General features: G+C 43.1%; 1 protein-coding gene across 3 annotated transcripts in view; it reads left to right on the top strand.

Moving 5' to 3' along the window:
- The window catches only part of lpp (LIM domain containing preferred translocation partner in lipoma), a 168,461-nt gene that overhangs the window by 137,360 nt on the left and 15,240 nt on the right, over positions 1 to 15,861 (top strand). For all 3 annotated transcript variants that reach the window (XM_030083324.1, XM_030083325.1, XM_030083326.1), the window contains one exon: positions 6,804 to 6,973. In XM_030083324.1, the coding sequence (XP_029939184.1) occupies positions 6,804 to 6,973 (170 nt within the window). The remainder of the gene's footprint in view (positions 1 to 6,803; positions 6,974 to 15,861) is intronic.

Here is a 15,861-nt window from a genome sequence, read left to right on the forward strand (position 1 = left end):
AAAAACAAAGAAGGCAAAGACTGAGGGAAATCTGAAGCGTTCTGCCACTCAACATCCCCCAATCCCAAACAACAGCGTCTCACTGCCACTACAAATACATTAGAAATCAATTATTTATGGAACAGAGTCAGGGCCTCTTTAATCTTTTCCTTTTATCCAATTAAATTGTCTAACCATTCTAAGCCTCTGTAGCTCACAGGGAATGTGCTTCTTTAAAAACAGAAGAAAAGAAGAAAAGATTTTTCTCTTCAGTCCTCCTTTTGACTTTCGATGTAACAGAGAAGAGACACTTCTGAGGGTTGAGGAATGAAAGGAAAGAAAGCGAGTAAAGTGTAAATGAACTCCCCCTCCCGCCCCGTCACCATTGCATTGGTTCTACAGGAAGCATTTGAAGTTTTCATTTCAAGACTCTGGTTCCAATCCCCACGCAAAGGGACGCTGGGGAGCGGTGAGGCCTTTCATGATTCCTTTATGCCCGGCTGAAATAGTTCGAAAGTATTTGGGATCATCTCCATGGGGGTAAATATGATGTTGCTTCAATTGCTCCGCTGTATTATTCAAGAAGTCAATTGAAGTAGTGTCTCAAAATTGAAAATGCTCGTTTCCGACGCAGGCGTGTGAAATTATTGATGTGAAGCCTGGTAAAGCAGCCGACGCTCCTCTCTGTTATCATACAGTAGGCCTGTTACAGTTACACTGAAAGCGCCGAGCGGCTCTGCCTTTCTGACACTTTGTGGAGTCATTTTCACTGCAGACAATGAAAGACATCACAGGAGAGGCTGGCGCTCCAATCCAGACGTGTTGGTTCAGCTCAAAGACCATGTTTAATTCCTTCTCTTCAAGTGGGATAACCAAAAAGTTAAAGAAAATGTCGTGACCTGGTACCACTTCTGCCCGGCTCAACAACCGTAGAGCTTCCAGCCTTTTGTTATTTTAGTTTACCATTCCATCTGTCATGCTGTCATTTATTTCCATGAATGTCAACTGTCAGTTTCACTTATTCATAACATTTATTCCCCGTTTACACGACGACATTTCACATTAAAACGGATAGTTTTTGGATTTCTCTTCAAGGAGGTTTTCCGTTTACACGGCAGCCTTTTGAAAACGTCTGTTTACTCAGCAAACTGAAATAAGAAATCATAATCGCGGTGTTCAAATCGAATGCTTGACGTTCAGGTGGGTGCTCCTTCAGCTACGTGACGGATACCGAATAAGCTCTGAGCAGGACGTGAAGTTTGCCGTGTGCGGACTGCAGAATGAAGATGCGAGCCGAATCGCAGCCTGCGACGTGCGTGAGTCGATGCGACTGCGTACCAATGAAATGTCACGAGCATGTGCCTTCATCCATTCACAATAAAGAAACGAGCCGAACATGAACGGAGCCGTCGTCCTCGTGGCGTTTATGTGTTTGGAGAGGAATCCCCCAGAAGACGAAGAGGAGGAGGAGGAGGAGGAGGATGTGGACGGGGTCGCGGCTCAGAAAGAGACGGCAGCTTCAAACCGTAAAGCATTAAGCGCCGATCAGCACGCCATTTGATTCTGCTTTTCCATCGATTAGTTGGTCAGACATTTTATCACAGGTTGTCTTTGGTTGTGAAAACATTGTCAGCCGTCCTTCAACCGCGGCGACGGTGCGACGCAGGGCCGCCGATTTAGAGCCCAGAAGTCACACAGCCTTAATCCAGAAGCCATGAAAACTTTCCATCTGCATCACATGAAAACATAGGATTTGATTTCGACATCTCTACTGGAAAGAACTAACATTTTTCTGCAATTAGCACCATAAAATCTAAAACTTGCATCAATCTGCAGCTTTTCAATCCAGGTTTAAACAGGTTTCACTTATTATGTGATTTACTGTATAACTCTGGACGTGACTTGATATTAGCTGCAGGTTTTACTTTAAATCAAAGCAACTTGTAAAGAAGTACCATGACTGTAGCTACTGTCACCCTTACAGCTTAAAAAGGAAAACTACTTTTGTTGCTGCAGTACCAAGATATTTTTTTCTCACTTTAAACTGTACTCATGAAACGAGTCACAAGCTTCTTTCTCAATTAGAAGAATTATGTAATTTAGGATTTATTGGAGCTCATGACAGGTGAATATTTAGCTAAATTTGTTAAACAAGACTCAGGTTTATTTTCTTGACTGAAAAGTATTTAGGATCAAACCACTTCCAGCCGCCGGCTCAGATGTAAACAAAAGCACACAGCAGTCGTGTTTCACTTCTCCAACAGCAAAACAGCAGTTTGTCTGTTTGTCCATCACAACACGGAGCTGCGCACTATTTTCACCACATGAGTCCCACAAAGTGCTTCCAAGCATTTAGTTTGTTGTTCGGAACAAAAAGAATTGACCATTAAGGGGTGACCTGACAAAAAAAAAATAAAAGCAATTTGGTTTATCAGTCACTCGTCTGAGTCATTTGTGAAGCAAAAATGCCAAAACATTCACCAGTTCCACCTTCTCAAATGTGACGGTTTGTCTTTTTCCAAGCCTAAAATAAACTTTTGGAGAGTTGTGGATTGCTTATTACACAAAACAAGCCTTTTTTTTCCTGAAATTCTTTGTTTTTTGAACAGAGAAACCTGAGTTGCGATGTTGTGATCGTTCAATATGTGGCCTATTGATCAGTCAGTTCCGCGTTACGAGTCAACACGAACGTCTGAAATGGTCACCGCTGTAGGAAGTAATGAAACTGGCTCAAACACTCGCCTCCTCGCCTGAACAGTTACGCCGTGCCACCGTGAAATTGCATATTTTCCATTAATTTCTTGACTACTCAAAACCTAAACTTCAGTGAAACCACACACGAGGCTCTGGCAGTTGTTTATGAATTTATCAGACAGTAATTGGATATTTTATATATATTTTACAACATTGGAGCAATTAATAAAAGTTTTTGTCAAACAAGACTTCAGGCTTCATCATGATTACTTATAAAATTCCCAGGCGACGAGGCACAGAGTCTGTACAATGATCAGCAACAATAAGTTCGAACGCAGTCAAATCAACAGTTAGAAAACTCTTTTGAGGCTGCAATTTTATTTTAAGCTTCATTCGTTTCCCCTCATCACTGCCCTATTTATTGATAGGAGAAACGATGTCTTTTCATACACTTTTTATTCACTTTTTTCTTCCGCAAAATTAAAAAAGGTTTTGCATGTCTGTTAAACAAAAGTGAAGTGTGTATTTTCGTGAAGTGAGCCGTCTGAGTCCCAGAGGAAAGTTTGATGAAGATATCCGGTGTTTTTGTGACATTTCCTGATTCTGTGGTGTGAGTCTGCCGCCGGTTTGGAGTGTGAGGGAGACACGGAGCAGCGTACAGTAGATTCAGGGACGGCGGTAAACAGCCTCAGATCCGTCTCTCTTTGTTCCACCGTGATGGGAATTCATGTGTGGGCTGCACGCAGCGTGGCGTGAAATCTCACACACACACAAACACACACACACACGCACACACACGCACACGTGCGCGCACGCAGTATACGAACCATGCGTCTGTGTTTGTATACGCTCGTCTACATGTGTGGCGTGTGTCTGGTATGAGGAGATGTTTTTTTTCTCTCTCTCTCTCTCTTCCCAGCTCGCTCCTCCGTGTGTGTGTGTGTTGGGGTAAATGTGTGTGTGTGTACACTGTTACGTGCACAAATAGCTCCTGAGGGCCTTCACGATCACAGACTGCCAAGAGGAAAAGGATTTCCGAGAGGTTTCCTTCTCGCTATTTAAAGTGGGAGCCCTGTGGGACATGTTTGGCATTCTCATCCACTCACTGAAGATGGCCTGTGATCTAAAGCCACTAACAGGCTCGGTGTGCTCCGTCTCTCCCTCTCTCTCCCTCTCTCTCTCTCCCTCTGGCTCCCTGAAGTGATTACCCTGCTTGTGATTCCACTGACACCCACATGTCCCCCCGAGACGTGCCTTCACAAGTTTGTTTAATCTGCCTCCCTGTACAGTAGGTAACATAGCCGTAATTGAGGTGTGGATGGAGCCGTGGGAACGCGCGGAATCAACGGCAGGCTTTATGAAAACCTGCCGCCTGCTCCGAGTCACCGCGGTTGACAGCAGTTTCTAAATTACCGTACAAAACACCGCCGTGATAACACGTTTTTTTTTTTTTTATTATTATTCCAGAGTTCAAACAGCCGTTGTTTCGTTCCTTAAAGTTACCCCCGGTGCATGAGTGATGGGTCCTGTGACAGAGGACCCGAGGATATTCTGTATTTCAACAATCCAGTGAAGATTTCAGAATGTTGCTGGAAAAAAGTTGTTTCTTTCAAGCAACTTTTCTTTCTTTTGGTTTGCTGGCGAGGACCCGCAGATAAGATAATGAGTTATCTGAGATTAGAATACCATTAGCGAGCCTCGCAGTCAAGCAGATATTTGATCTCAGCAACATCCGACTTCCAAAAGTTGTGCTGATACCTGAGACAGATTCGGCTTTGCACTCCGTTTGAATTTTATGATATGAAAACAAGGAGTGGAACTGTGAAAATGCGAGCATCAGATACTCTATCTCCCGGCGGTTAGTGTCTCGCCTCTGTCTGTAACACGCTTGAACCGCTCTGTTCAGAACGTACAGGATGTCAATCAACACCGCAAATCAGCCTTTTAGATGAACCGAAAAAGAAAAAGGAAGAGAAACGATCCATCAGACTCAACTTAAATTAATTAAATATACAGTATCGTGCTTCCTCGGAGAGATTGCATCTGTCCTCAGATGTGTAAAAAATAAAACATTCTCAGATATCTTTTTAAACCCTATTATTGTAAGATACCAGTAATTAAATTGACAGTGTTATTAATTGGGTTGAAGATAACTTGCATTGAGTCGAGGACATCTTAAACTCAATTAAAGATATCTCCCAACTCAATTAAAGATATCCAAATGCCATGTCCCGCTATATGCAATCAGGCTCTTTCTGGAGCAATAATATCAGTTCACATGTGCCCCGTTTTTACAAAGACTTCATTGTACTTCTAAAGTTTGCTTTTTATCGTTTGAAAAGCTGACTTTTTAAACAGATGTCACTCTTTGGTGCCGTGTAGAGTTCCTTTAATGCTGCATAATTATACTATTTAATCCTTCCTTATCCAGTGTTTGAAATAGAAATGAAGATTAGCCACTTCTCACATCAGTATTCCGGCTTTTTAAAGGGGTAGCTCAAAATTTTGGCATGCGATGGTGCAATTTCACGCAGAGCACTGAGATTCCTGCCGAAGTTACGGGCAAGACTTCAAAAAAGCATAAATAAGAAGGAGGGTATTTACGAGTGTCAGTACCCTTTTCCGTTGCTGTTGCCACAGAGTTTTGGCCACTGCCGATTTACAGAGAAAGAGCTTCTCCGTGAACTCTCCCCGATCCCTGACACTTGATTGAAAAACTTAGTTGCTCTTAGTTATTGTGCTTCAGCCAGAGGCGCAAAAATCAGTTCCCTGCAGACAGTGTCAGGATCAGAGACAGAATGCTCTGTAGTTAACAGAGGGGAATTGCCTGAACCCGGAGAAGACGGAGAATTCTTCACTCCCATCATACATAAACATCAGGTCGACTGTTGGTCTTCTGAAGTCTTGATGACTCGATCACCACAGACTTTCCAGTATCTTACAGCCACTATTCTGAGAAATGCGTAAATGCACTTAGTTGTGGCTTTGATATTCTTGCAGTTTGAGAACAGATTTTATTTATTTTTTTTTTTTTTTATGAACTTTTGCTCAAAACAATAATATAAAACCTATAAGTCACTGTCGTGTCATGACTTCCTGTTTGGGCCTCCAGAGCCGCTGAAGCCAGTCTGCCGATGCCCCCAGTTTCACCTTGATCTTTATTTTTTTTTCTTTGAGTTTTAATAACACATTTTAACCTGGGAAAAGTGGACTACAGACAGGTAGTTACAGCTGGTTTTCGTTCTGCAGTGTTTCTTCGCTGTATTAATCTGCGAACCAGGGGCTCTTCCTACGGAGAGTTTTTTGTTTTTGGGTTTGTTTGTTTTTTTGGTAGGAGAACCAGATAGTGTGGCTCTGGTACTTCAGGTGCTTTACTATGCTTTCTGCACTATTGGGACGTTCGTGAAGTTCACTGGAAGCCTGCTCCTCGGCGTCTGGCGCTGCAGCTTTCTTCCTGTTGGTTTTTCTCTGTGAAAGTTCCTTGAAATATCTGCGCTGCAGTTGGCACTGTGCAAATAAAGTGGAATTGAACTGAATTCATTGGTTCAGCTCTGTCATAAATGTCACTTTCCTGCTGTGAATCGCCTGTTTTCCCATCGTAGTTGGCTGTTTGTCCAGGACGCACCTTTTCTTTCACATAGCTTCAGCTGGGTTAGACTCTGATCCTCCTGACCCTCATCTGAACAGAGCGGCTTCAGATTATGACTTTATGGGCATTTCTGTGTGTGCAGGCTTTTACCATGGACCAGATTCTAACATCCCTCAGTGGTCATCAGTAGTAAATCAAACTAAATTACGGGTATCCGGCCTGTCGAGATGCTTTCTTGCGTGATCTCGATGCCCCTCTCTCATTTCTCGGTGTTATGACACTTTTACATTTCGCATCTTTTGGAGTCTGAAAAGTGTTCGGTCATTTCTTTTGACCTGTTTGCATTATGAGCTGAAAGTAAGATGCCTCCGCACAGGTCAGCAGTGTCTGCCAGTCAGCGGTCAGTAACTCGTACGTCTGTTTCGTGGGTTTGGATCGTGACTGTTGGTCCACTCGGAAACGGTAGCCGGCGTCAGACCTGCCGGGGCGTTTGCGTGCGAACCTGTTCTGACCCGACGCTCCCCTGCCTCCGCCTCCCCAGGGCGCTGTGCCAGCTGTGGAGAGAACGTGGTGGGCGAGGGCACCGGCTGCACCGCCATGGACCAGGTCTTCCACGTCGACTGCTTCGTGTGCAAGACCTGCAGCAGCAAGCTGCGCGGCAAACCCTTCTACGCCGTGGAGAAGAAGGCCTACTGCGAGCCCTGCTACATCGTAAGCACCGCCTCCCCTCCGTCGCACGCCGCTTTTTACAAAACTGCACAGTACAACATCAGGTAACCACTTTAAGCTTCATTAAATCAGCCACCTCTCACCACACACACATTTTCATCCCTACTTAAGGTTTCAGCTATTTTTGTCCTCACTTATTTAATCAGGATGTCTTTGGAGACGTCCCCGTCGCTCGCCAGGGTGGTCTGCAGACGCCCCATATTTTAAAATAGCAGATTTCACTTATTGTCAGGTGATTTCGCACGAGTCAAACGAGCTCCAAATCTAGACTCCAGTTCACACACTTCGAGGGTCATTTCACCGAAAAGTCACAAAATGAAATCTGGTCTCCTGTCTGCAGTTAGTCTGTGCCGAATAACCACTTTTTGCACCTGCTCCACCTTAAAAAATCTCATAACTGTAGACGTCATTTCAGAAATAAATTAGAAAGGAAATGAGTATAAATATGGTACCAGTAGTACTCAGCTAATTCATTTTTTTAAACATTTCTACTGAATCCAGCCCACAGCGCTTCAGCCACCAGTTGCAACATGAGCAAGTTGCTGAATATCGTCGCCGACGGTCACGATCTTTATCGCCGCGGAGCTTTTGCGAGCTGACGATAGACTGAAGCGAGAAAAGCCCGGTGTTGACGAACCGAGCCAAATGTTTCGTTAAAGTAGGTTTAACGTGTTGAATGTTTTCCGTGCTCGGTGTTGACGGCGACATTTAAATAAACAATAAGCGTAGCTCCTTAAGATAAACGATCCAGGCTTGACGTTGTGTTATAATTTGTCAAAAGCTTCTCCTGCTGAGCGCTACCTGTGAGACTCGCTCATGAATAATTACATGAGCGATGCACTCAGCGGCGGCTTTAGCGACGTCTCTGCTCTCGTTTAGACAGATCACTCAGCGGGTTGATAAGTGGAAACACTTGCAGCTGATAAGCATTAAAATGCGGTTCTTTCATTTACACTCATCAAATCCTGTCCTTACATAAGGGGGTGTTAATTCTCCTCATCTATGAGATGAAACAGTTTCTCTCTCTCCTTTTGTTTTTTTTTTTATTTAAATTTAGAGTTCCTATAAAATGTTGGCCAAGAAGAATTTTTTTTTATTTATTGTCAGTGTTTCCCGTCAGGAAAGAGGCGCCGTCCTGGGAGACCGCATGCAGAAGTGATACCCTCCGTCCGCTTTCTGCTAAGCCGGGTTCGGTTGTGTCACCAGACTGCTGGAAATGACTCCCGTCAGGCTCCTCGTTGTCAGTTCCTGGAAGCCTCGCTGTGCAAGTGACAAGAGGAAGTGTGTGTGGAGATGTGTATATAACACTTCTTTTAGGTTGTTTTTTTTTTTTTTTTTTTTTTTTTTTTTTTACTGGAAATGTAGCTGTATCCAAACAGTTTCAGCCCATTTTTAATTTAATGCCTGTTAGAGTTTTAAATTTGGAGGCAGAGCATGTTGGCTTGCTCACCATTTCTTTGCATCAGCTCTTCCTTCAGAGCTAAATAACTTTCTCGCCGTTGCGTTTCCTTTTCACTTTCCTGCTCATGTAGAGTTGAAGGCCAGATGAGCGCTGCGATTTAACCAGATTCTCCAGCCGAACTTCTCCCGCTTCAGTTGTTCTGTTGATAATCTGGACGCTAAATTTTCATCAGAGGTTTCCCATCAGAGTATGTTATTATATAAAAATAAAAATAAAACCCTATTAAGTATTTCTGTATTTTCAATAGTAGGGTAAATTACTCATGGCAGAAGTTTTAAAGAGAACTACTGACCATGGTGTTTCAGGGCAGATGTTGTCGGGCTGGTCGTCTCCTAATCACCTCCACCAGGAGGTTATGTAATCACGTCGCTTTGTTGGTTGGTTGGTTGGTTGGTCTGTTAGCAACATTACAGAAAAAGTAATGGACGGACTGCAATGAAACTTTGTGGAACGGTGGGTCCTGGGCTAACTTAGAATCCATTCAATTTTGGTGATGATCCGGATCACTGTCTGGATCCAGGAATCTTTTAAAGGATTCTTTATCATTGAGAGATAGGGAGTCTTTCACATAGTTGGGCATAACTCAACAATAAATGACAAGGGGGTTTAGAGAACATTACAGTGTCAGTTCTTCAAGGACTCTAAGAGATATCAGCTGCTGATCCAGATCACGGAGGTATTCCAGATACCAGGATCCAGAACAGACAAAAACAGGGGGATTCTGGAGTGTCAGTCACTGTGAGGAAACACTGAGGTATGAACAAGCAGCAAACAGCTTTCTCCCTTACATTGTTTGTGTTGGGGAGAAATAAAATGTTTTTTTATTATATATGGTGTTCTTATTGTTGTTGGTGACTGATTTGAGCTGTGGCGGAGGTCTGCGCTCTCTGAGAGCCAAATTCTAGTTGAAATGTTCTACAAGTGAAATCCTTCTACCCTACGATATGTTATCATGTGAATCCACTCCAGATACATCAAGCCAGTGAGCCAATCACAAGCACTAGCCGTGGTACGCCGGCGGCCAGACGGCAGTGGGCACGCTTGCGGGAAGGTGGCAAAACAACAAACCAAAAAAACAAAAAAACAAAAATAGAATTTAATAGAGGAGGAAGTTTGGTAAAAGAAGCTGAAGCTGCATTTTCAGATCTGTGGTGAACTGACATGCGTCCAGTGTGAAATTAATGTGGCTTTTTAATCCTGTAAACAAAAAGTTAAGCTAAGAAAACAGAATTTTTGAGCCGACTGTAACTAATTACAGTGATCCATACTGCTGCTCCGTTGGAAACCAGTAAAGAAAGTAGCACAATATTCTCAAAATACCAAAGATTTCCCCTACTGTTCAATATGACTGGAAAGAAAGTGAAAAAATGAATTTGTTTTATTATTATTTAATTAAAGAAAACACAGAGTTTCAAAACGCTAATAATGACTAAAGCCAGTGGCTTCCTTGCTCAATTTCTTTCCTGCTAATTCATTTTAGCGTCCGCACAGATATCTGACTTCCAGAAAACATCCATTTCTTCCACCTGGCGCTCCGTTCAGGTCCGATTGTTGAGTTAAATCAGTGTACTTTCTGAGTTTTGGATGTTTCAACATCATTCTGTAAAGTGTCTGTGCTTCACATATGAGCAGAGAATCATAGAATCAGACTGTAATTTGAAGAAAAATCAAGGATTTATCAGTTTTTATGGAAACATCCGGATGAGCGGCTGTGTCTCTGGTTATCAGAAAACACTGGTGAGTGGCAGCGATTTGCTCTCAAGTTATAAATCAGCGGAAGGTGATTCGTCCACCAGCAGATATTACCGCCTACATACAATTTTCTTTTACATCGCTTGACGGAAATGTCTTGATGTGCACTTAAACAGTAAAAATCCTGAAGCTTGAGCCGCGCGCCGTTTCCAGCGGCGGCAGGCCATCTCCTAAATCATCCCTCTTTCAGAGGCACTCACTGTGATTGTGGTTGTCTCGTCTGGAAGTTCTCCAACTCCGATACCCGCGCTAAAGAGGAACGGGATAATTTAAGAACTTTATTTATGCATTTCATCAGCATAAATGTTCTTCTGGCACAAGATCAAAAGGATGGGGGGGGGATCTGAATTTCTTAATGAAAGTAATTTCTTCTTCTTTTATTCCCATCCTCAGGGTCATACGCCTCTGTACGATTAGAGAATGAACGTGAGAGAGTTGGGTCTCTGCAGAGAAGTGTCAGATCCCTGAGAGGAGCGGGGAAAAAAAACTTCAAGTTATCCTCCAACTCAGCCAGTCTAGGAATGTCTGAGAGCAAGCCAACATCTGAAAACACAGCCAGGACATCTTTCGCAAAAATTATTTACCTACAACGTCCATAAGTATGAATTTACTTTGTATATTCAACTGAAAGTTAAAAATCTTTGAAATATCCTAAAAGTAGAAAATATATTTTATATTAACTGAATTGATTTTGTTCTTCATAGCAACAAAACTGTCCAAGTTCACTATTATTATTTTTTCATTAATTTATTTTTTCTTAAAAAGCCTTCAGGCTGGTCATAATGTTTTGTTAAAAAAAAAATTTGATGTTTTTTCTGAATATTTTCAGGACGTACTTTTACAGCTAGAATACACGGAACATTTCATGCCATTCGCAGGTCTTGTTTCTTGCTGCTTTAGCCACACGGCGTGTGAACTGAAACGAGTGCGATCCTCTGCTTTGACCGCCTCTCCCCACCGCCTCACAGACACACAGACATCACAGCTTTTACCACTCCTGTGCTCCGTAATGCAAACCTTTTCCCGCCGTAAAGCGGAGCCTGAGCTGGTTGAAGCGCACACCGGATGCGTGTTAGTTTTCTCAAACTGAGTCTAAATAGTTCTTTAGTGAAAACATCACAAGTAGATTTTTATCTTTAAAACTGGAAACTCATTGTACTTTTTCTTGAGTTTGTATTCCCTGTACAATGCACTCTAAGTGTGAAATAGATATTTCCAGCGCCCCGTGGCAGTGGATTATATTTGATGTAGAATATCTCACAGGTATAACGGCTGCCTGAGGAAACTCACTGTGTGTAGAATCCGTACGATATTATGCAAAACTCCATTAAGCCCTTTGCCAGGAATTGCAGGAATACATTTTGCACGCTGATTGCGATAAAACAAAGTTGTTGTCTTTTTTTTTTTTTTTTTGATTTTTTTGTTTTTTATTCTTCCATGTATCAAAGCAGGCGATCAGCGGCCTCTTATCTGAACGGGGACTTTACATATTCAGTGGAACAGTATCTCCCGTTCTAACAGGCGAGATTCATCTCTTCCCCAAAGTGATTTACCGCATTCAAATGTTCACACTCTTTGCATAGATACCATTAATTCCTTTTAGCAATGCTGAGAAACCCACCAGCGTACGGTTTCATCACCGGGCTGCTTCCCTGTCGGATTTCCGGTTTTGCCGGAACGCTATCGGTGACGCCGCCGGGCCGCCGCCGGCCCCCGCCGCGCTCCTCCGTCAGAGAGGCTTATCGCCGCCCATTTGAATCCGCGGCCGCTCCGTAACGTCTGGTTTTGCATGGAGTGATTCCTTATCGTGGCTCACGTGGCAACTGCGGCCTCGCTCGCCGTTGTCTGGCGCGCCGCTGCCCGAGGTATTCCCCCCGTTCTGAACCCTCACTTGGTATGCGCACACGAAACAACCGGCACCCAGCATGGAGTCCATCATTGTTACCGAGAGACGGCGGGTTTGAGCTTTAGTGCCGCTAAGTGTTTTCCAAGAATGCTCCCGGTGTGAAATGTTTTCCAGTGAGTTCGGAGTAATGCTGACTGGGCGTTTTCTGCACACTGGAACAAATTAATCACAGGGCTTGTGGAAACCCGCGATGCCGGACTGAAAAATAACACAATAATATAGCGAATTATCACAATATTTCTCACTCCGGGGCCATGCATCAGAGCTGGGGTGAACCTTCGGTGCGATCGTGGAGGATTTATTTAACCCAGGGGCTGATAGGATCTCAAGGAAAACACTAATGGCTAAACAAATGGTCGCTCCCACTGTTGGATTTATTTTTCCAAACGGCGATGGCCTGTTGATTCTTCTTTGGGGTCTATTTCTTTCAGGGTTTTTTCCATGAAACAAACGGAAGCACTGATGCTGCAATTCTGTTTGTTAATTTTAAAGTCAATTCTGTGCTCTGTACAAGGTCTCATATCAATGAAAATGGACTTTTCGACCAAACAATAATACAGCATTTGTTTTTTGCAGATGTGCAGTTTGAGGAAACTAAAACTGACAAACACAAAACCCAACAATTCGATCAATTAGACATTTTAAAAGATACATGAAGTTACAACAGTTGCCAAATCAGCCATCAATCAGCTAAATCTTTTTATTTTCGCCCATATCTGACATTAAAAACTCTCTTCTGTGCTATTGTTCCAACTTGAGAGACCATGCATATGAATAGAAGGTCCAGTTTTTTTTTAATCCACACAAAAAATCAAATTAAAGGGCAACCTATTAATGAGTTGTGACTCAGACAGCACATTAATGGAGCACGAGTTCAGAAAATGTAAGGGATAAAGCAGCGATATGCAGGATGGGCAACAATACCTGTTGAGTATAAATGCATGGAGAGCGACAGAGAGGGGGATTATGGCTCTTCTTCACCTGAGCCTTATCAAATCACAGTGTGAAGACACCCTGCGTTAGCAGCCCAAACTGGAACTGGGAGCTGGTCTCCGGAGAGACGGGTCTGACGTTACATTAATCTTACACCAATTAAACCCTCATAGTGTGTAATCCACAGTTTGTACGTGTCTCCATATCCTTGGTTTAATCTTAAAGCTGCTCTATCTGCCAGCACAGCTGCAAATTGCTCACTCAGTAGGCTAATTTGGTAAAAATCAGTCCATCATGATGCAGTGCGATGCACACCAAGCTGCAGAAAGTCAAAAAGTTTCAGGCTTTTTTTGCATTAAAGGATACAATCTCAAAGCAAAGCTTGCCGAGAGCAATGCGATGTAATACATTTTTGAGGAGTGCTTCACTTAAGAGGATAAGTGCTGTTATTTGAGAGGCCAGGAGTGCTCTCCAAGTGTCAGCTTTTGTGTGGACACGCCAGCCACAGATCATGTCCTGTGATTGCATCAGTGGTATGAGAGTGCAGGGCTTTTTTGTGCTTGTGTTTGCTGAATTTTCTCTGCGACCAGTGTCTCTTGGGCATACAGTTTTATTACTTCAGATGGAAATATCATTACCATTTTGCTATTATTATTATTATTATTATTATCATTATTATTATTATTATTATTGCAAAAGGGATTTTTGAGATTTCGGGAAGACTCTGCCGTCATGCAGTATTATTTCACTCTTTAAAAGTCTCCACACATACGTCGTCTGAACCTGGAAGGACGGTGTGAGCTGAGCTGTCACGTTACGGGCTGGCAGGAGCTTTACAGCCCCACGTCTGAATTCTGCCCTCCTTGCTATTTGCTTTAACATTGGATCTGACCTGTCGTGTTGTTCATTTGGAGTCTAATGTGTGAGACTGCGGGGAGACTGCAGTGTCCACGGCAGCAGCGAAGTCCACAAAAACCCCCACAAAGGTTGATTTGAACATGAGTTTTTTTGAGTTACTATAGAAACAAAGCAATGCAAGGTGAGCTGTTTTTGGGCTTCTGTATGCGTCGACACTGTTTGGATGCCCTGATATAATGTACTGGAATCATAAAGTGTGTTTTTTCAGATTAGATTACTTAGATTAATTACTGCGTGTTTAAAAGTACTCGAACATCATGTTCTGATTCTTCTTAAAAAAGTGCATTTTAGTCGTTTTAGAAACATTCTCGTTATAGATATCATGTATCTGAGGCATTATCTATACTTCCCTCAAAAACACAGTGTTGAAAATGAAATCATAATGTTCCGCCGGTTATTATACCTTCTAGAGAGTTCAGGCCACAAACTCTCTCAATCAGGGAGATTATAGACATCAGCGCCTCTATTTAAAAGTGCAGTGTTAGAAATGAAGAGTAATTTTCTCGCTCCTTTCACTTTAGGAAGGTTGCCTCTAACCATGAGAGCATATTAGTCGAGTGAGCAGAGAGCAACAGGGACCCTTCACATATCTGATAGCTCCGCTGGTCTTTGAAGAAGTTCAGCAGTGGGATTCAGTGTCACCGAGGTTAATTGCTTACACAGGTTACCATGCCTACTGTTCTTAAGCCCGTTCCGCATCGGCCGTATCTGCCGTGATACTCCAGCAGCCGGCTGCTCAGCGGCGGCATTCCCGCAGCCAAGATTTAGTCCATTTTATTTACTTTGAAAAGGCTCTTTTGCCGCTCCCTGCTTTGGGTTCAATGCTGGTAAACACGCCTACTCACTTTGCCTAACTGACACTAATAAGCGATGAAAGTGATGCAGACAATGCCAGGTCCCCCCCCCCCCTCTAGGCAGAAGCACAACCCCGTTCCTCTGTTTATACCGCCACTCGCGGTGAATGTAGATCGTCCAAAGTGCGGGCGGTTGGAGTGTATCGTAATGAAACTGACGTAAGTAACACAAGGTCACGTCAGGAGCCGCTTCATATTGAAAGAGGAGTAATAAAGAGATAGGGATTTGCCTACACAAAAAAACCTTAATCTATTTCTGCTTCTTTTGACAGAGTTTCAGAGACCACCAAGGTCACAGACGCCAACTTGCTTGAATGTAATTACACTCATTATCTGGTGTTGTACTATGGCTCTGTTATTTAAAATAAATGGGCTTTGGTCTCATTGGCTCCACACTCTGGAAGATTTTCCATTCTGCCATTGTGAAGGAAGAAGTGCACACAGCGGCCCTGACCTGCCAGTCACCAGGAAACTTTCATGATTGACTGATGAGCTTTTACCCTCAGTGTCTGTTTGTCTGTCTTGGAAAGTAGTCATGTCGCCCCTCACTGGGCTCCCATTCACGTCCTCCTCTTTAATAGCTTTGCAATTGTGTTGGCTTCATCTTTTTTTTTCTTTTTTTTTTTTTTGTGTAATTAATTTTTACATGTAGACGGTCTTTCCGCATAAACTCGATATGAATTTCTATCGCTGTTAAGACCGGAGTACCTCAGAAGCAGCTATTTGGTCAGGTTCCCATCCCTGTGTGAAGGTGGATCGCAATTATCTGGTGTGTGAGCTTGTGAAACGGCTGTGTTTTGAATGCGTGTGCTTCCAAGCTGACGAGTGGCCGGGGAATTGTAACTCCACCATGTAGTTTTCCATCCACAAGCTAACAAAGAGGCACACGGTTTACCCTCACAGCCTGAATGCCGTCAGCTTTTCAGAGTCTGAGAAGCAAGAAACCCACACAGGTGCTGGAAGAACATGCAAACTCCACATCGCTGGTTGCTGTGAGGTTGCTTTAAAAACTTGTGGATGCCCTTTAAAAAAAAAGGGGGGGGCA

This window comes from Salarias fasciatus, chromosome 23 (genome assembly GCF_902148845.1).
Source record: "Salarias fasciatus chromosome 23, fSalaFa1.1, whole genome shotgun sequence".
Classification (NCBI taxonomy): Eukaryota; Metazoa; Chordata; class Actinopteri; order Blenniiformes; family Blenniidae; genus Salarias; species Salarias fasciatus.